Below are 21,492 nucleotides of genomic sequence, written 5' to 3'. Positions count from 1 at the left end.
TATACCCCTTATATACAATCCCCTCAAGTACGCCTTCATTGCCTCCCAAACCATTCCAATAGATGCTGATCCTTCATTGAACCTAAGGTATTCCCTTAAACTATCACTAATACCCCCCCCCCTTCTTCCACTAATTGTAACCAAAAGGGATTAAATTTCCATAAGGGTCTATTTTGGTTTTGTTGTCCCCCCCAGGTCTATTTCTACACACAGGGGCGAATGATCTGATACCGTCCTGGGGAAGTATTTAGTACCCACAACCAAACCTTGCATTGCTTCATTGCCCAAGGCCAGATCAATGCACGACAGGGATGAGAACGTAGCCGAACAACAGGAGTATTGATACACTTCCGGATGCAGAGTCCTCCACAGGTCAATCAGCGCCATTTCTTTAAGTAAATTACCGAATGGTGTACAGTTACCCCCCCTTTTTTCGTACCTCATGTCTCCCTTTGTCCCAATGTGAATTCGTAATATTATTAAAATCTCCCATTATCATAAAGGGAACCCCCGGAAAGTCTGCCAATAAATTTATCAGACTGTGAAGTAGTTTGCTGCAATATGGCGGAGGTATGTATAGGGATATAATTTCTACGGCTCTTGTCCCCAGCCTACAGGAAAGACATACATACCGCCCATCTTTATCCACGATGACCTTTAGAAATTCAAACCGTGCGCCTGAGCGTACTAGTATGCTGGCCCCTCTGGAGTATGCAGAATACAGTGCCTACAAGTAGTATTCAACCCCCTGCAGATTTAGCAGGTTTACACATTCAGAATTAACTTGGCATTGTGACATTTGGACTGTAGATCAGCCTGGAAGTGTGAAATGCACTGCAGCAAAAAAGAATGTTATTTCTTTTCTTTTTTTAAATTGTGAAAAGTTTATTCAGAGGGTCATTTATTATTCAACCCCTCAAACCACCAGAATTCTGTTTGGTTCCCCTAAAGTATTAAGAAGTATTTCAGGCACAAAGAACAATGAGCTTCACATGTTTGGATTAATTATCTCTTTTTCCAGCCTTTTCTGACTAATTAAGACCCTCCCCAAACTTGTGAACAGCACTCATACTTGGTCAACGAGGGAAAGACAAAAGGAGCATTCCAAGGCCATCAGAGACAAGATCATGGAGGGTCACAAGGCTGGCAAGGGGTACAAAACCCTTTCCAAGGAGTTGGGCCTACCTGTCTCCACTGTTGGGAGCATCATCCGGAAGTGGAAGGCTTATGGAACTACTGTTAGCCTTCCACGGCCTGGACAGCCTTTGAAAGTTTCCACCCGTGCTGAGGCCAGGCTTGTCCGAAGAGTCAAGGCTAACCCAAGGACAACAAGGAAGGAGCTCCGGGAAGATCTCATGGCAGTGGGGACATTGGTTTCAGTCAATACCATAAGTAACGTACTCCACCGCAATGGTCTCCGTTCCAGACAAGCCCGTAAGGTACCTTTACTTTCAAAGAGTCATGTCAAGGCTCGTCTACAGTTTGCTCATGATCACTTGGAGGACTCTGAGACAGACTGGTTCAAGGTTCTCTGGTCTGATGAGACCAAGATCGAGATCTTTGGTGCCAACTAAACACGTGACGTTTGGAGACTGGATGGCACTGCATACGACCCCAAGAATACCATCCCTACAGTCAAGCATCGTGGTGGCAGCATCATGCTGTGGGGCTGTTTCTCAACCAAGGGGCCTGGCCATCTGGTCCGCATCCATGGGAAGATGGATAGCACGGCCTACCTGGAGATTTTGGCCAAGAACCTCCGCTCCTCCATCAAGGCTCTTAAGATGGGTCGTCATTTAATCTTCCAACAAGACAACGACCCAAAACACACAGCCAAGAAAACCAAGGCCTGGTTCCAGAGGGAAAAAATCAAGGTGTTGCAGTGGCCTAGTCAGTCTCCTGACCTTAACCCAATTGAAAACTTGTGGAAGGAGCTCAAGATTAAAGTCCACATGAGACACCCAAAGAACCTAGATAACTTGGAGAAGAAGATCTGCATGGAGGAGTGGGCCAAGATAACTCCAGAGACCTGTGCCAGCCTGATCAGGTCTTATAAAAGATGATTATTAGCTGTAATTGCAAACAAGGGTTATTCCACAAAATATTAAACCTAGGAGTTGAATAATAATTGACCTACACTTTTATGTTGAAAATTTATTAAAATTTAACTGGGCAACATAACTTGTTGGTTTGTAAGATTTATGCATCTGTTAATAAATCCTGCTCTTGTTTGAAGTTTGCAGGCTCTAACTTATTAGCATCTTATCAAACCTGCTAAATCTGCAGGGGGTTGAAGACTACTTGTAGGCACTGTATGTAGAATGATACCCCACCCTGAGCCACCTTCTATCCAGTAGATGCAGCTTCTCCGGTATCATGTGTTTCCTGCAAGCAAATTAGGTCAGGTTTTTCTGTGCGTAAAAATTGAAATACTGCTTGCCTTTTGAAATACTGCTAAGCCCCGAACATTCCAACTAATTAGCTTATTGCATCCTGCCATATGATTAATTGACAAATTCTCGTTCTCCCAGAGCTCCTTAATAGGCCAAATGAGACTGTCGACAGGCCCACCCCCCCCCTACCCCCTCAATATAAACATCCCCCACAACAATAAACATACACATCGTTTCCACCAGTCCCCTTTGTATCAGGGACGGAGGGCATATGTTTGCCTTGGCAAGTCTGCCAGATACCGTGTCCATCTTTTGTCGTGTTTCCTCATTTACGACGGAGAGGGCCCTATCAACAGGGCTGTATTTTGCCTTCGTGCTGCCCTAGGCACTTTAAGTGGTCGCGCCCCTTAGTGACAACGTAACACTGAGTTTTCGCACACGACAACTGTTTAAGGCAGATCTACTCTGTAAAACACTTGAAAAAGTATCAATGAGACACAAAGGGCACTAACCCCCCCCAATGGGGATCACCACGGGCACATCAAAACATAGCATGAGTATAAAATATTCCCACCACACCGTCCCCACTTATATACTGTGACTGTCACATTGCCCCTAATAAACTACACACTGCCCTCCCTTATAAATTATACCCACAACACCTTCCTCAATTATGAAATATGATCTGCACATTGACCTCACATCATGCTGCCCCCTCCTCACAATGTCCCATGCATGCTGCCCCCTCCTCACAATGTCCCATGCTTGCTGCCCCCTCCTCACAATGTCCCATGCGTGCTGCCCCCTCCTCACAATGTCCCATGCATGCTGCCCCCTCCTCACAATGTCCCATGCATGCTGCCCCCTCCTCACAATGTCCCATGCATGCTACCCCTCCTCCCAATGTCCCATGCATGCTGCCCCTACCTCACAGTGTCCCATGCATGTTGCCCCCTCCTCACAGTGTCCCATGCATGCTGCCCCCTCCTCACAATGTCCCATGCATGCTGCCCCCTCCTCCCAATGTCCCATGCATGCTGCCCCTTCCTCACAGTGTCCCATGCATGTTGCCCCCTCCTCACAGTGCCCCATGCATGCTGTCCCCTCCTCACAATGTCCCATGCATGCTGCCCCCTCCTCACAGTGTCCCATGCATGCTGCCCCCTCCTCACAATGACCCATGCATTCTGCCCCCTCCTCACAGTGTCCCATGCATGCTGCTCCCTCCTCACAATGTCCCATGCGTGCTGCCCCTCCTCACAATGTCCCATGAATGCTGCCCCCTCCTCACAGTGTCCCATGCATGCTGCTCCCTCCTCACAATGTCCCATGCATGCTGTCCCCCCTCACAATGTCCCATGCATGTTGCCCCTCCTCCCAATGTCCCATGCGTGCTGCCCCCTCCTCACAATGTCCCATGCGTGCTGCCCCCTCCTCACAATGTCCCATGCGTGCTGCCCCTTCCTCACAATGTCCCATGCATGCTGCCCCCTCCTCACAATGTCCCATGCGTGCTTCCCCCTCCTCACAATGTTCCATGCATGCTTCCCCGTCCTCACAATGTCCCATGCATGCTTCCCCGTCCTCACAATGTCCCATGCATGCTGCCCCCTCCTCACAATGTCCCATGCATGCTGTTCCCTCCTCACAATGTCCCATGCATGCTGCCCCTCTCCATGAGCTCCTAATGCTGCCTTCCTCTTTTTCATAATGACACCTCCATGCTGCCCCATTCATCATACTAAGACCACCACACTAACGCTTATGCTGAGACACCCCTCCCACACACACACACGCTACCCCACTCTTGATATTGACTCCCCTACATTGCTCCACTCCATACTGAGCCCACAAATGCTGCCCCTTCTCCATAATGAGCTCCCAATGCTGCCCCCCTCTCATTCTGAGTCCTTACACTCCCCCGCCATCGATTTTGTCATTGCACTATCCCTCAACCCTTGTCCTCTGTCTCTAGGATTGGCCCCTCTCTCCCATTCCCCCAGCAGCAGCCGCTCTACCCCCCCAGCTTCAGCCTCTCTCCCCCAGCATCAGCCTCTCTCCCCCAGCTTCCCCCAGCATCAGCCTCTCTGCCCCCAGCATCAGCCTCTCTGCCCCCAGCATCAGCCTCTCTGCCCCCAGCATCAGCCTCTCTTCTCCCAGCCTCCCCCAGCATCAGCCTCACTCCTCCCAGCCTCCCCCAGCATAGCCTCACTCCTCCCAGCCTCCCCCAGCATCAGCCTCCACCCTCCCAGCCTCCCCCAGCATCAGCCTCCACCCTCCCAGCCTCCCCCAGCATCAGCCTCCCCCAGCATCAGCCTCCCCCAGCATCAGCCTCCCCCAGCATCAGCCTCCCTCAGCATCAGCCTCCCTCAGCATCAGCCTCCCTCAGCATCAGCCTCCCCCAGCATCAGCCTCCCCCCTCCTAGCCGCCCCCAGCATCAGCCTCTCTCCTCCCAGCCTCCCCCAGCATCAGCCTCCCTCAGCATCAGCCTCTCTCCTCCGAGCCTCCCGCAGCATCAGCCTCTCTCCTCCCAGCCTCTCCCAGCATCAGCCTCTCTCCTCCCAGCCTCCCCCAGCATCAGCCTCCCTCCTCCCAGCCTCCCCCAGCCTCCCCCAGCATCAGCCTCTTTCCTCCCAGCCTGCCCCCTCCCAGCCTCTCTTCTCCCAGCCTCACCCCTCCCAGGCTCCCCCAGCATCAGCCTCTTTCCTCCCAGCCTGCCCCCTCCAAGCCTCTCTTCTCCCAGCCTCACCCCTCCCAGGCTCCCTCAGCATCAGCCTCCCTCCTCCCAGCCTCCCCCAGCATCAGCCTCCCTCCTCCCAGCCTCCCCAGCACCAGCCTCTCTCCTCCCAGTCTCCCCCAGCATCAGCCTCTTTCCTCCCAGCCTGCCCCCTCCAAGCCTCTCTTCTCCCAGCCTCACCCCTCCCAGGCTCCCTCAGCATCAGCCTCCCTCCTCCCAAACTCTCCCAGCATCAGCCTCCCCCAGCATCAGCCTCTCTCCTCCCAGCCTCCCCCTCTCTCCTCCCAGCTTCCCCCAGCATCAACCTCCACCCTCCCAGCCTCCCCCAGCATCAGCCTCTCTCCTCCCAAACTCTCCCAGCATCAGCCTCCCCCAGCATCAGCCTCTCTCCTCCCAGCCTCCCCCTCTCTCCTCCCAGCCTCCCCCAGCATCAGCCTCCACCCTCCCAGCCTCCCCCAGCATCAGCCTCCCCCCTCCCAGCCTCCCCCAGCATCAGCCTCCCCCAGCATCAGCCTCCCCCAGCATCAGCCTCTCTTCTCCCAGCCTCCCCCAGCATCAGCCTCTCTCCTCCCAGTCTCCCCCAACATCAGCCTCCCTCAGCATCAGCCTCCCCCCTCCTAGCCGCCCCCAGCATCAGCCTCTCTCCTCCCAGCCTCCCCCAGCATCAGCCTCCCTCTGCATCAGCCTCTCTCCTCAGAGCCTCCCGCAGCATCAGCCTCTCTCCTCCCAGCCTCTCCCAGCATCAGCCTCTCTCCTCCCAGCCTCCCCCAGCATCAGCCTCCCTCAGCATCAGCCTCCCTCCTCCCAGCCTCCCCCAGCATCAGCCTCTTTCCTCCCAGCCTCCCCCCTCCCAGCCTCCCTCAGCATCAGCCTCCCTCCTCCCAGCCTCCCCCAGCATCAGCCTCCCTCTTCCCAGCCTCCCCAGCACCAGCCTCTCTCCTCCCAGCCTCCCCCAGCATCAGCCTCTCTCCTCCCAAACTCTCCCAGCATCAGCCTCCCCCAGCATCAGCCTCTCTCCTCCAAGCCTCCCCCTCTCCTCCCAGCCTCCCCCAGCATCAACCTCCCTCAGCATCAGCCTCTCTCCTCCCAGCCTCCCCAAGCATCAGCCTCCCTCAGCATCAGCCTCCCTCCTCCCAGCCTCCCCCAGCATCAGCCTCTCTCCTCCCAGCCTCCCCCAGTATCAGCCTCTCTCCTCCCAGCCTCCCCCAGCATCAGCCTCTCTCCTCCCAGCTTCCCCCAGCATCAGCCTCCCTCAGCATCAGCCTCCCTCCTCCCAGCCTCCCCCAGCATCAACCTCCACCCTCCCAGCCTCCCCCAGCATCAGCCTCCACCCTCCCAGCCTCCCCCAGCATCAGCCTCCCCCCTCCCCTCTCACAGCCTCCCCCAGCATCAGCCTCCCCCAGCATCAGCCTCTCCCAGCATCAGCCTCTCTCCTCCCAGTCTCCCCCAACATCAGCCTCCCTCCTCCCAGCCTCCGCCTCCCCCCTCCTAGCCGCCCCCAGCATCAGCCTCTCTCCTCCCAGCCTCCCCCAGCATCAGCCTCTCTCCTCCCAGCCTCCCCCAGCATCAGCCTCTCTCCTCCCAGCCTCCCCCAGCATCAGCCTCCCTCCTCCCAGCCTCCCCCAGCGTCAGCCTCCCCCCATCCCAGCCTTCCGCAACATCAGCCTCCCCCCTCCCAGCATCAAACTCTCTCCTCCCAGCCTCCCCCAGTATCAGCTTCTCTTCCCCCAAGTCTCCCCCAGTATCAGCCTCTCTCCTTCCACCCCATACGCAGATCTCCAGTCTGCATTAGAGACACCCCCACGCTCCTTATGAATCTTCAGCTCTGCGAGCACTTACCTGCTCCACGGCCCGCCGTCATCTTCCTGGCTCACGTGAGTATCCTCTTCTGACACCGGCTTCCATCGCGGCGTCCTCTGCGGCGTCCTGCTGTGAGCTCTGCATGTGAAATCCACACAGCATTGGACGCAGCACAGAGGAAGGAGCTGATTGGCGCGCCTGTGACCCCGGAAGTTCCGGGGTCAATCAGCTCTCTTTGCCCGGCCGCCGCGGTTTGTCTGCATTCGCGTCTTAATTAACGCAGATACAAATAAATAAAGGTGCGCCTCTCCCCCCTCCGAAAATACAGCGGATTTAATGAATGTGTAAAAAAAAAAAAATATATATTTTTTTTTTTACTGCTAGAAGGTGCCGCCCCCTGCATCCTGCCGCCCTAGGCACGGGACCACGGGTGCCTAATGGTAAATACGGCCCTGCCTATCAACCATCAATAACACCAGAACCAGGACCTCCAGAAGGAGGGGCGGACCCCGCCTGTTTGTCGTGCACGGTATCCGGCTGTCCATCTGATCAGTATTGCAGTCCTGCCATATTTTCGCAATGCCCTTTTTTTTATTTATTTTTTTTTTAAATAATAAGGGGAAGAACGAAAGCAAGTTACGGGAAAGAACAAGGGGAAAAAAAAAGGGAGAAAGAAAGGGGATGGGGAAGTGGGTAAAACAAAGAAGAGAAAAGTAGTATAAGAAGAAGACAGAGGGTGGAATAAGTGAAGCGAGAGGGGAGAAAAAGAAAAAACAAAAAAAAGAGGGGGGAGAATAAAAATTAATTCAGTATTTATGCATTGCGAGTCCAGTATGAGTTGGAAAGTCCTTTTCCATAGCCAGGATTCCATTTCCTCCCATCCTCAGTGGTGTTTGCAGACCCCTTTCCTCTAGGGTCCATTAAATGTAGATTTAAATTTAGATTGCCGAGGTAAACAAAAAAAAAATGTTTTTTAAAATTGTCAAACAGGAACTCCTCCCCGGCAACCATAGCATAGTATTTTTCCTCTACACCACTGCATGCGATGAGAGGTAGGGTGTCCCCAAAAGTCAGCTAAATTTCCACATGAATACCGCACCTCCGCTCACTTGTGTGTATGGCACTTCAGGGTTCTCACTGACTTTGCTGGCATCAAGATTTCCTTCAGGTTTTGTGACAAAACAATAAAAAAAGCGCATAAAAAAAATACGGCAAAAGCATTGAAAGAATGGACATGCTGCAGATTTTTTCTGTACCAAATCTGCAAGTCAGAAATAAACAAACATTGTGTGCATGACACTTCAGGAGTCTCATTGATTTTGTTGCCAACAGGGTATGCTTAACGTTTTGTAACAAATCAGCAATCAAAAAAAAATATTGGAGGAAAAAAAAAACAGTCGGCAAAAACACATGCACACAGCCTTAAGTATATAGAATAGATAGAGATTCTGCAGCCATATAACGTCCCACCCCCTACATATTATAAACTTACACCCTTTAGTGCCTTTCATGTGGCAATAAAGGGTGTTTAGCTTGTTTTAAGCTAAAAAAAAAAAAAAAATTATAAAAAATAGGGGGAAACCAAATCATTTTTTTTTTTTTTAACTAACCAAGGATAAACAGATGGCTGCGAGCTGATATTATCAGGCTGGGTAGGCCCATGGTTATTTTTTCCCTTCCCAGTCAAAAAATACCAGAATGCAACTGCAACCAGAAGTGGTGCATGCATTAGTTGTGCCAATTCGGGTGCTTTCCCGCCTGGTTTATAGGGCGGAGTGCTCAGTCAGAAAAAAACTCACTGCAAATATTTCAAAAGACTGACCTGCACATCCGCCCTATAAACCAGGCTGTGTTCACAATCCTTATACCAGGAGTCCTAGCTGCCCAGACATGGAGGTTAGTCCAGATAGTGGCATTTCAAGTTAGATTTTTAGTCTAGCTGCCCAGACAAGGATGTTTTTAACCTAGATAGTGGCATTTTAGTTAGGGACCCGGAATATTGAGATTTACCTTGCCGTTTGGTTTCCGGGCTTACATGCATTGGCCAATTCATAAACTAAAAATCTCATTTTTTCATATAGCAGTAATGCAGCACCAGAGTTCCCTTATACATTGATGGCCTTTAGTGTGCGGCTGTATCCATTTTGTACTACAGGCCTGACCTCCTCACTCCTCAACACTCAAACTGAACTCTGTCAAACTGCACTGTGTTTCCTGCCTCAGGCCCTCTGAACTCCTCGGTGGGCGTACCAACCGCCTGGCTCCGCCCCCTGGTGTGTCCATCAAGCACTGAGGGAGGTGACTAGGGTTTATGGTTTGGCTGTTGTTACCTTGTATGGGACTGGTGTTGTGCGGGCCGCTATCTGTGACTACCTGGCTAGTCCAGGGCGTCACACTAACAAAGTGGTGAACGAGGGACTGTCTCTTGCTTTTATTTCTTTAATTATTACATTTTATGTTTTTTTATGTTTACATTTTTGGACTAAGTTGGATTACTTTGAAATCTTCATGGCTTTCTTCGTCTTTTTTTTTTAGATAAATTTCTGAATAAGGGATAGTGTAGGGGAGACTTTAGTCAAATTAAAGTATTTTTCCCTTTGTTTTTTTTCTTCTTTTTTTACTTACTGGGTTATTAATGAGGGTGTCTCCTATCCAATACTAAACCCTTGGCTTTATGCCAGCTAACAATTCACAGCTGACATTAACTCCAAAATTCAATACCATGATTGCCACCACACCAGGCAATCGGCAAGAGCCAGGCAAAGCGCTAGAATTAGGGCATCTAATGTGATGTGCCACTGCTAGGGTGGCTGTAGGCTTCTATTTTAGTCCGGAAAGGGAAAAATAACCATGGCCCTTCCCAGCTGATATCAGCTCGGCCCCCAGTTGCCTGCTTTACCTTGCTTAGTTATCAAAAGTAAGAAGCCTTTTTTTTTATGTATTTGTTCACAGCAGCATCCAGGCATTTTCCCCATGCTGTTCACATTACATTTCAGACCTCTCCTCCCCCCCCCCCTCAGATTTCCTTGACCACTCCTATTTCATTGGACACAGAACCACAGTTTGTGCAATATACGTGGCCTGGGCCAAGAGATAGTTATTGGCACTTCCATGGATCCATCTTACCCCCACCCCAGTAACAAGCAAATGCAGAAATGTGGCCCATACCAGGGTTGCCAAACTCCCTGAGTGCAGTAGTCGCATCACTTTGATGCCGTCCACAGTCACCTGGCATAGCTGAGGTCCCTCACCTAGGTGTGGGTATAGCACTGCACATGGAATGTGCAAACAAATGAGACTCGTCAGCCAATGGAATAGTTCATCAATTCTGATACCAGTGGGCAAAGACCCGATAAAAGTCCCGGGGTCACGACACCTCCAACAGACAACAGTAAGAGACATACCTCTGGCCTTGAAGCCAGCTTTGCCATTGTGGGTCTTTGTGAGCAGCTCAGACGTGGACCCATGTTTTTGGTATCCCAGAAAGGTGACCTCAGGCTCCTCTTATTGTTCAAGCAGTTTTCTACGGCCAAATGTCTTTCCACGAGGTTGTCTGCATTCTGGAGATCTCTGTGGGCAAACTAGCTTTGTATCGATTTAGATAGTGAGTGAATAAATTGGTCTACTACCACTCATCAACTTTGCTGGAAAGCAAGTCTCAGGCTGCAGCCATTCTTGCACTTTTGTAGCGCCAGGGGTGTATAAGGCTATGTGCAGACAGTGCGTTTTTCTCGGCGTTTTTCGGGTGCGTTTTCGGCCTCAACACTGCATGACTTTGCTTCCCCAGCAAAGTCTATGAGGTTTCATTTTTGCTGTCCCCACACAGCGTTTTTTTTCAGCTGCGTTTTTGTGGTGACCACAAAAGCGCAGCATGTCAATTATTCCAGCGTTTTTCACCGCGTTTTTCATCCATTGAGTTCAATGGGATGTTGAAAGACGCAATGAGAAACGCAAATAGCTGCGTTTTGGTGCGTTTCTAAGACCAAAAACGCAGCTATAAACGCAGGAGGTGGGTAGTAAAGTGACATGTACAGGAAGAGGATTCCTTCTGTCAGTATATACAGAAGCGTGAATCCTCCCGGTACCGTCACCGCCGCGTCCACCTCCCGTCCTGTGCATGTATGCTGCCGTGCGGCGCCATGTCTGGGCGGGAGGTGGAAGCGGCTGCGAAAACAAAAGTTAACAGTAGAAAAAAAAAAAGTTATACTCACCTGTCTGCAGCCTCCCGGTGCCATGCCCGCTCCCATCTCCTCTCACGGTATCGCAACCCCCGCTCCGGCTGTGTGCAGACGGCCAGGAAAGCTCCGATGGATGCAGGACCTGACGATGGATCACCTGATGCAGTCACCTGACGCATCAGGTGATCGTAAGTATCGCGGTGACGCGGGCGCCCGGCCGGTATCAGCGGATGCGTCAGGAGACTTCATCCCTGATTACCGGCAGCTGCTGCAGCGATCGGACGGGATCAGACTCCCGCCCCATCGCTGCAGGAGCTGCCAGTAATCAGCACATAAGTGAGTATTATTTTTTTTATTTTTTTTTGCACCGATGCATCTGCTGATTGTATAAACGGCTTTTATACAATCAGCTGATGTGTGATGGGATTCAGGCACTTGATCCTGACATCCTCTGATCGCTTTGCCTTCCAGCAAACCGATCAGATGATATTGGATCCGGATTGGACGGCGCGGGACCCTTGACCCAGGATTACTGCGGAGGGGGGGGGTTCTTTATTTCAATAAAGATGGAGTCACTAATTGTGTTGTGTTTTATTTCTAATAAAAATATTTTTCTGTGTGGTTTTTTTTTTTTTATCTTTACTAGAAATTCATGGTGGCCATGTCTAATATTGGCGTGACACCATGAATTTCGGGCTTAGGGCCAGCTATACAGCTAGCCCTAACCCCATTATTACCCGGCGAGCCACCCGGCTTCAGGGCAGCTGGAAGAGTTGGATACAGCGCCAGAAGATGGCGCTTCTATGAAAGCGCCATTTTCTGGGGTAGCTGCGGGACTGCAATTCACAGCGGGGGTGCCCAGAAAGCATGGGCACCCTGCACTGTGGATTCCAATCCCCAGCTGCCTAGTTGTACCCGGCTGGACTTAAAAATTGGGCGAAGCTCACGTCATTTTTTTTTTTTAAATTATTTCATGAAATTCATGAAATAATTTAAAAAAAAAGGGCTTCCCTATATTTTTGGTTCCCAGCCGGGTACAAATAGGCAGCTGGGGGTTGGGGGCAGCCCGTACCTGCCTGCTGTACCCGGCTAGCATACAAAAATATGGCGAAGCGCACGTCATTTTTTTTGTTTGGGGGGGGCAAAGAAATCCTGCATACAGTCCTGGAAGGAGGATGCTGAACCTTGTAGTTCGACAGCTGCTGTCTGCTCTCCTGCATACACTATTGGATGGACGATGCTGAGCCTTGTAGGTCTGCTCCCCCTGACTCTCCCTCAAGCATACAGTCCTGGATGGAGCATGCTGAGCCTTGTAGTTCTGCAGCTGCTGTCTGCTCTCCTGCATACACTATTGGATGGAGTATGCTGAGCCTTGTAGTTCTGCAGCTGTCTGCTGAGAATGAAGAACACATTGAAGAAGGAAATGACATCAGACCTTTTTTTTTTGTTCACTGATAAAAAACGCATAAGGACGCAGTGAGCAAAAACGCAGCAAAACGAAGCAAAAAACGCACCAAATCGCGGCAAAACGCGTGCGTTTTTTGTCACGTTTTTTTCGACGCAGGTGCGTTTTTGTGCGTTTTTAGCGGCCAAAAACGCAGCGTCAAAAAAACGCAGTGTGTGCACATAGCCTAAGTTGTGCACTAACAGCCAGGGTTACATGCAAACATGCCATAATCTCCACCTTCAGATTACAGAGCAAGGTCGTAGTATGCTTTCTGTGGGTCCCCAGTAAGGTATAGAGCTAAGACCTCTGTCTATTGTTCTGTCACCCTCTTAAAGACAGTCAGGAAAGCCTCAACATTTTCCTCCAGAGTCAGTAGATCACACTTGTATTATACATGATCACCAAGCACACAGTTTCAGCTCACCTCTTCTTGCAGAGCAGACTTCCTTTCTCCAGTCTCAGCACACTCCACTTTGCTCAACTCCCCCCCAACTGACCGACAAGTGACGCAATGTCTGGTTCTAGTCATAGCTATGCAGGTGCACCTAATCAAGGACCATAGTGCTAGGATTAAACCCTGGCCTACCTGGATTTCCTATACCCCACTGAATATTATTTTTTTGTGGTTGAACCCAATTTGGTTTGCTGCTATGGGACCCCATAATTTCTATGTACGCTCCTGCTCCTCACTCCTCTTCGTATGTATTGAACTATGTGTTACTCTAATGTTTTATCCTGTTTGAACAGTGCTGCAGTAAAATTTGCTGTAGTATATGTTGGTGTGATATATAATAATCATTATTATTTCTAAGCTAACTTGGCCGCAAACATGCAATTATCAGCAAAATAATATTGGTTATCTGTGCAAATCAAACAAGTTGATCAAATTGTGGCAAGTAAATTATCATCAAATTTGCTAATCTCTGCTTTATGCTAGACTAATTAATGTACCAAGATATTTCATACAATAGATGGGGACTCCTGCATCATCAACAGAACAAATCTAGAGCTACACAAGAAGCCAAACAGGTCCACATTCTGCAAACATAACGGTCACGATTATTTACATGGCCGTCTACATCCAGCCTTATCAAACTCATTGTCTACAGCAGGATGACGTCTGAAAGACATTTTACCAAAATTCACACAGAAGCCTCCAGCAGATCCAGGAGACACATAAGATACAGAATAACCTTTCCCTGAGCTATTCCATACCTGGACGTTTCCCTCAAATACACAATTGATTCAAAAGGGTTTATGGCAGATTTCTGTTTTTTGGAGTAAAACACTTTGGAGTCACAAAATCTTGAAACTTTGCATGTTTTTACATCAGTCCTGTCCAGATCCACCAAAGTGGGCAGAGCATGGACAGGGCGCGGTGTCGCCCCTCCGGAGAATAGGTCATAAGTTCCTCTACTCTGGTGGTGAAAGTTACTCCAGAAATGTTACTCCAGGCCTTGAAAGCAGCAGCATTTCTGGCAAGAACACGCCATAGAGAAGACGTGCAGAATTAATATACTGGCAAATTTCTCTTCATGAATTTGGCTCATTTTACCTCACACACCCGATCAATTAGACTGGCATCCATAGTACAAGTCTTAATGAAGCGACACCTACATTTTTAAGTATAAAATTCACATAAAAAAATTCCATGTGAACACTCTGATAAATCATATAAAGTTATTATAGAAGCCAGTGATGGAGTAAAATCTGTGACGTCTCTGCATTTAGTGGTCACTACTCACCTGTGCGGTTATCTGTAGGAATCTCCTCTTTACACCGCTCATCACCCCTCACATATGTCTCTGTAGTATTAATATGGGTCAGATCTTCACCCTGAAAATAATATTGTAAAAGTCACAGAGAGATGGAGAAGTCGTGAGAAATGATTCAGAAGAAAAGATCATAAATGAACATGACGATCAAAACTGACAGCAGTAGATATCACAGAGCTGCAGGTCTCCTGTATAATCCAACCTGTCGCCTCCTAATTGTAACCAGCAGTCTCCATAACCAGAAAATTGTGAGAAGATCCAGACAACATCTAATGTCTATGATCAGCTTTGTCCTGTCATCTCCACCAAGTATAAACCATACACTGAATGGCCACATTATTACAGACCCCATCTAGTAGAGTTGGATTTCCTTTGGCATTTAGGAGTTCAGCAATTTATCACGTTAAAGATTCCAGGTGATGAAATAGTTCTGCAGGATTACAGGCCCATGGGGACATGAAAGCTTCTTACATTTACCGAAAATTACACCGAGGAGCTGACAGGCGCTGAACATCCCATTCTACCTCGTCCCAGAGATGCTCTATAGGGCCAAGATCTGAGGACTTTGAAGGCCGAGGAGGCAAGAAAAAGTAATGTCATGTTCCTGATATAAAGAAGTGGAAGATCCTGGCACCTCCTGGAGAGAATTGCTGTGTGACAAAGCTTCACTTGTGGAGCTGCAGAATATACTGTAATTACAGGACCATGAGGCAAAGTACTATCATTATATGGTGAAACACACTATGGGGAAATGGGGGAGGGGAAATCATGGTGCCTGCAATGTTTTTAAATATCAAGACTCCAATAAGGGTCTCCAAGTTGTGTCTTGTCTATACTGTCAAGGTTCTGGGAGCAAGAGGCCTACTCCTGTCACTCATTTATCTGCTGATTTTTTTAAAATGAAAATACAGTGCTTAAATTCATATACATAGGAGAACGCAGTCACACAGCCGTATAGTTGTGGACCACCATACAGGCCCAGTTTGGTCAATGGTTGTCTCCATTGAACCTGGAGCCAAGGAAGGAAGTGTGCAATAATGGTGAAAACCTGGTGGCAGGACTACACCTCGGTGACATCACATGCGCATTGGATGGGTCAACCTGGTTGTACAGAAATTTCTAGAGCACTATTCCCGCCTGGATTCACTGCTGGAAAAGGCATGGTCGCTGTGTGCTCACTTTTTAAAATGGAAATGTCAGGCCACATCCTGTGTATTGCATGGACCTTACCTCCCTGCTGTGCAAACACACTATGGGGAAATAAAGAAGGGGGGGAAAGTGATGCCACTGTCCTGCTGTCTGCCTGAAATGTTTTTAAATATCAAGACTCCAAGATGGGTCCACAAGTTGCGTCTTGTCTGTACTGGCAGAGGTATGGGAGCACCAGCCCTACACCTGTCTCTCATCCAACGCTATATTTGTTGTTTCACTAGTCTAGAAAGCTAATGGCTTTGCTAATTCAGTAGGGCTGCATTTTTTGGAAGCTTTTCGACTCCCCTAAATTTGTTTTCTCTGCCTTATGTTTGGCCTCCCATTGAATCCAATGTTGTTTGATAAGATTTGGAGTTCAGTTCGGCGTTTGTTCAGTTTAGCTCGACGAATCAAGCCTTGATAGGTTCACCCATCTCTAACCTTCACAGCCATCTACATATCATAGGGAGCTTTCAAGACACCTTCTCTCCATCTACCTGCTCATCCTGAGGAACATCGGGATTTTCTTGTTTACAGTCCTGTGGAAGAAGAGGACGGGGACATCTCTCTGGTGTTGTCCTCTCACTGGATAGAACTAGAGGAAACACAAACACATACAGGGGCTGAATTCATTCTTTACATACAGATAATGATAAGCCGTGTGTATTTAGTCCTGTCTATTACCTGGTGATGTGAGGGGCTGGGGAACCTCCATCATGACCTTCTTGTACAGATCTTTGTGGCCTTCTAAATACTCCCACTCCTCCATGGAGAAATAGACGGCGACATCCTGACACCTTATAGGAACCTGACACATACAATAATACTGTCATCCCCCGATCCCTTCATAGCGTTACTGTATAATGTCCCAGCATTCCCAGCAGTGTCACCTCTCCAGTCAGCAGCTCAATCATCTTGTAGGTGAGTTCTAGGATCTTCTGGTCATTGATGTCCTCATGTATCAGGGGGTGAGGTGGAAGCCCTGTGATTGGGCTCAGGGGTCTTCCCCATCCCTCAGACACAGGGGCCTGACAGCGGTCACTAGAGATCTTCTTCACTACTGTGTAATCCTGGATATGGGAGACACATTAATAAATCTCACTACAGACATTTCCAGAGTCCTCACCTCTCCAGTTCTGTCCATCTGTTATTCCCATATATAAGAATGATGTAATGTGACGTCATCAGAATCTCTCACCTCTCCAGTAATCCGGAAGAGGATCTCTAGGGTGATGTGTAATATCCTCTCCGCCATCTTGTCTCTGTCCCTATCCATCCTTGATGGGTCAATCAGGAGAATTCTCTTATATAGAAGATCTGAGAGGATCCGATATTGTAGGGACCTGAATGGGGAGAAGATGACGATGTAACATCAGAAAGATCCCATAAGGAATCTCCGGAGCTGTTACCGGCTTCACATGATCCCTACATCCAGTCCTGGCCCCGTCCTGCCCCCGGTATAACACACAATCCATCTATAGAGTCACACAGAGATTTATCACAGAACATAGAACCGGGGCCGTCAGTAACAGATAATGATAGAACATTAATATCTCCTGATAGTGACAACATGGAGCGGGCGACGGCCATAACACAGCACAACAATGTTTTTGCTACTGAGGGTAAAACATGTGTTCTTTACTAATTTGAACATGCTAATTCCAAATATGAACTCAGAATTTGCACAGCACGTCCAGATTTTGAGTTATACTTAGAAAAGGCCATACGCCTATTGCACATGCGGTTGGAATGAAAGAGACCTATGCTTCTATGCAGATCATTCTGAAATTGATTAAATATTCAGAACATCAATGGAACATTTGTGCTGACCTCAAAGTTGTTGCACTAGTCCTTGGTTTGCAGTTAGGTTACACTAAGCATATGTGCTTTCTGTGCCTATGGAACAGTCGAGATGACAACAACCATTATAAAATTAAACGGTGGCCCAATAGAGATGAACATAAGATTGGTAAGCACAATGTTCAACATGAATCACTTGTCGATCCACTTAAAGTTTATTTTCCACCTCTTCACATTAAACTAGGACTAATGAAAAATTTTGTAGTAGCAATGGATCGTCAAGGGAATGGATTTAAGTATCTGAAGGAAACGTTTAGTACATTGAAAACTGAGGCCAAACTCAAAGCAGGAATCTTTATTGGTCCTGAAATCCACCAACTAATCCATGATGAAATCTTCAAGAAAGAACTCACCCCACTTGAACTAACTGCATGGGATGCATTTATATTAGTAGTTCAAAACTTCCTTGGAAACGAAAGAGCAGAAAACTATGCTGAACTAATAGACAATATGCTTCAAGCATACGAAATGCATGGTGCCCGAATGTCATTGAAAATGTATTTCCTACATTCCCATCTTGACTTCTTTCCTCCAAATATGGGTAATGTCAGTGACGAACATGGTGAGAGATTCCACCAGGACATTTCTACTATGGAAAAAAGATACCCAGGTAGCTTTAACCCCAACATGATGGGCGATTACTGCTGGTTTTTGCAACGGGCCACTAGGACCACTCACAAGCGCAAAAGCAAGTGCCTGAAGCACTTTTAAAAGTACTCTGCTGAGTTCAAGGCGATTTCTTAAGCTACTATAAGTGATTTTTAAGTTTTTTGGTTTATTTACCTATACTTCTTTTTCAATAAAAATGATAATACATGTTGTGAAACTGTGGGACATAACGATTCTGTATCTTTATTAATTGCTTATTTTAATTTTCACAAAAATTGGAATAACTTATTATCCTGACGTGCTACAAAAAAACTAACTTCAGATTTGGATTCAGCGCATTCGATTTAGTATAGCGCACATGGTTTTTGCCAAGTAGCAGACAAAAAGTGTTTATTTGTTGTGCTGTGTAATGGAGACTGGACAGTAACAGAGCAGCGAGCGGCGTCAGGAGGGAAATGACCAATCTAATCCCATACAGACAGATCTCCTGATAGAGCCGCACAGACGGGAACACGTTCTGTCTCCTGGAGTGTGAGCGCAGCACTGAGGGGGTTAATGTAATGGGGAATCTCCACACCCCTCCTCCTGCAGAGCCGCACACTGGATATATGGCTGTGACTAAATCCTAGTGGTGAAAGCTCCGCTCCCTCTGCCACCAGGATTTCCCCGCTCCCCTTTATCACACACAGTCTGTTCTCGGCGCCATCATTACCCGACTCTCTCACTCTCTGCAGCTTCTTCTCTTACATGCGGCCACTTCCTACAGGGGAAAACACTTCCCTTCCTGTGAACTGTAGAATGGCTCCTCCCCCCACGTGACTGATCACATGACTATGACATCATCACAGGTCCTGTAAGCACAGAGCAGCCATATATCTTGTGCGCAGCTCCACATTTCCAGATGGAATAAACATCATTTTTCTAGTCCACGTGGTCATGGAGTTGTTATTTATTAGAAGCGGGGGAGTGGGGATAAGACCCCCAGGAGAGGAGCGCGCAGGGGGTGGTGAAGCCCCCCTTACATGATTATAGTGGATGGGAGGAAACATCGCCATGCCAACCAACCAAGCCGGTCACAGCCACTGGCCTGGAAGGAGCTGTAGGGAATCAGTGCTGGAGGCGATGCAGGGACGCAGTAGAGAGGCATACACGGGGGTTCAGTGGAAAAAGTCAGGGTTTTATTCACACTGATAACAAACAGAGAATACAAGGCCTTACCTCAGACAGGAATGCAAAGCAAAAGCCCAGCTTGTCACACAGCACAGCAGAGGCTCTGGAGGTGCCAGTCCATTCAGGTGTATCCTCCCCACAGCCCCTGCTTCAGCTTTCCATCCCAACCACCACACACTGAGGAGATCTGGCTGCCTGGCCTTACAATGACAGAACTGGCTGCCTGGTCTCAAACAGGGACAATTTTTGGACATTTAGTTTCTTTTTTAAAACTCAAACCTTCTTCAGCGCAGTGTTATTGACCAAGCTAATTACTGCCAGTTAGGTCAGAGTCACACTTGTGAGAGACTCGGGCAAGTCTTGCATCACATCACCCGACATGGCCTGCAGCTCTCCTGACAGGAGCATCTCAGCTGCATAGAAATACATGCAGCAGACCCGCTCCTGTCAGGAGAGAGTGTGTTCATGCCGGGTGATGCGATGCGAGTCTCTCACAAGTGTGACTCCAGCCTTATAGAGAGAGATATCAGGGGATTTAGAGAACTTTAAATCCATGCTGTGAATGACAGACAATGGATGCTGAGCGGACCTGCGCATGTATGGAGCGTAGTTGCACATTTACAGAGCGGAGCCGCGGGTGTACGATGTGTATGAAGCATAGCCGAGGTGTGTATATGAAGTGTGGAGTGGAGCTGCGTGTATGATGTGTATGCAGTGAAGCTGCATGTGTACACTGTGTACTGAGCAGAGCCGCGTGTGCATCGTGTGTGTGTGTGTATGACATGTGCTGAGCGAAACCACGGTGTACGATGTGTGCGGAGCAGAATTGCGTGTGAACTAGTGATGGGCAGTCCGGCTCTTTTTGCTAATTCAGTTCCTATGGCTCCGCTCACCAAAAAGAGCCGGATCTTTCAGATCGTTCTTTGCTCCTTATTAAATATTTGTTCACCTCAGGTGAACACATATTTAAGATTAAATTAACGCAGCCAAAACCCCGTCCACCCGCAGCTAAACCCTGCCCACTTACAAGTGACCAATAAGATTGTTGAGTAGGCGGAGTTTAGTCACGGGTGGGCGGGATTTCAGCTGCAAAAAGACCCGTTTCGAGATTTTAGTGGCTCTCACTGGTGATCCGGCTCCTGTCGGTCACAGCAGGGAGCCGGATCTTTGTGTCAGATCGTTCACGACCGACACATCGCTACTTCCCCTGGTCTTCTATACATATTTTACTCAGCACCCAGTTTTCCCATGCTCTGATATCCCTCTTTTCTTCAGCATCCAGCTTTCCCATGCTCTGATATCCCTCTTTCCTTCAGCACCCAGCTTTCCAATGTTCTGCTATGCATCTTTACATCAGCATCCAGCTTTCCGATATTCTGCTATGCATCTTTACCTCAGCATCCAGCTTTCTGATGCTCTGCTGTACATCTTTACCTCAGCATCCAGCTTTCCGATGTTCTGCTATGCATCTCTACCTCAGCATCCAGCTTTCCGATGTTCTGCTGTACATCTTTACCTCAGCATCCAGCTTTCCGATGTTCTGCTATGCATCTCTACCTCAGCATCCAGCTTTCCGATGTTCTGCTATGCATCTTTACCTCAGCATCCAGCTTTCCGATGTTCTGCTGTACATCTTTACCTCAGCACCCAGCTTTCCGATGTTCTGCTATGCATCTTTACATCAGCATCCAGCTTGCCGTTGATATTAGAGCATGGGAAAGCTGGGTACTGAAGGAAAGATGTATAGCAGAGCATGGGAAAGCTGCATGCTGAGGGAAAGATGTGTTATAGTACATGGGAAAGCTGGGTGTTGAGGGAAAGATGTTTAGTAGAGCATGGAAAAGTGGGGTTCAGGAACAAATGTATAGCAAAGCATGCAGAAGCTGGGTCCCAAGGGAAAGAGCCTTTTTCCTTCAGCATCCAGTTTTCCCAACACATGCTTGTATCTTTGTCCCCCATCCTCGTATATGTTTCCGTCCTTGTATATGGCCCTATTCACCTTTTTTTCTGTACGTATTTGTGCTAAAAATAACATTATAGATTTATTAATTTTGCATATAAAATGGTAGTTGTTTTTTTTAATGGTGCACAAGTTTTGCTATTTTTAAGCAGTTTTTTTTTGCTGCTTTTAGTATTAATTATGCTTTTTAATATCTGAATTTTGTCACTAAAATGTCGGATGTACACAGTCACTTTACACAAATGCAGACATACATACTATATTTGTTATATATTTATGTTATATACTGTATATGTCTGCATTTTTAAACACACTGTATACACAAAGAAATAAGAAAGTTGGATGTCTGACAGCAAACCATGAAGATGAGA

At 48.1% G+C, this 21,492-nt stretch overlaps 1 protein-coding gene and 1 long non-coding RNA gene across 2 annotated transcripts in view; both read right to left on the bottom strand.

The window, feature by feature from the left end:
* LOC142259120 (uncharacterized) overlaps positions 1-16,508 on the bottom strand; it is a 32,750-nt gene extending 16,242 nt beyond the window's left edge. The window contains exons 1-4 of the mRNA XM_075331630.1: positions 16,413-16,508; positions 16,207-16,330; positions 16,020-16,117; positions 14,302-14,392 (exon numbers count right to left, since the gene is read on the bottom strand). Of these exons, the coding sequence (XP_075187745.1) occupies positions 14,302-14,392; positions 16,020-16,117; positions 16,207-16,330; positions 16,413-16,436 (337 nt within the window). The 5' untranslated portion in view covers positions 16,437-16,508. The remainder of the gene's footprint in view (positions 1-14,301; positions 14,393-16,019; positions 16,118-16,206; positions 16,331-16,412) is intronic.
* A 5-nt stretch (positions 16,509-16,513) lies between these two features.
* LOC142259121 (uncharacterized) lies at positions 16,514-18,779 on the bottom strand. Its single transcript, XR_012727925.1, has 3 exons — positions 18,704-18,779; positions 16,721-16,865; positions 16,514-16,592 (listed from the first exon to the last, which is right to left on the bottom strand). It is a non-coding gene; the product is annotated as an uncharacterized LOC142259121 (long non-coding RNA).
* Between the last annotated feature and the right edge of the window lie 2,713 nt (positions 18,780-21,492).

This window comes from Anomaloglossus baeobatrachus, assembly GCF_048569485.1.
Source record: "Anomaloglossus baeobatrachus isolate aAnoBae1 chromosome 5 unlocalized genomic scaffold, aAnoBae1.hap1 SUPER_5_unloc_27, whole genome shotgun sequence".
NCBI lineage: Eukaryota > Metazoa > Chordata > Amphibia > Anura > Aromobatidae > Anomaloglossus > Anomaloglossus baeobatrachus.
This window is presented reverse-complemented; position numbering and strand designations above follow the sequence as displayed.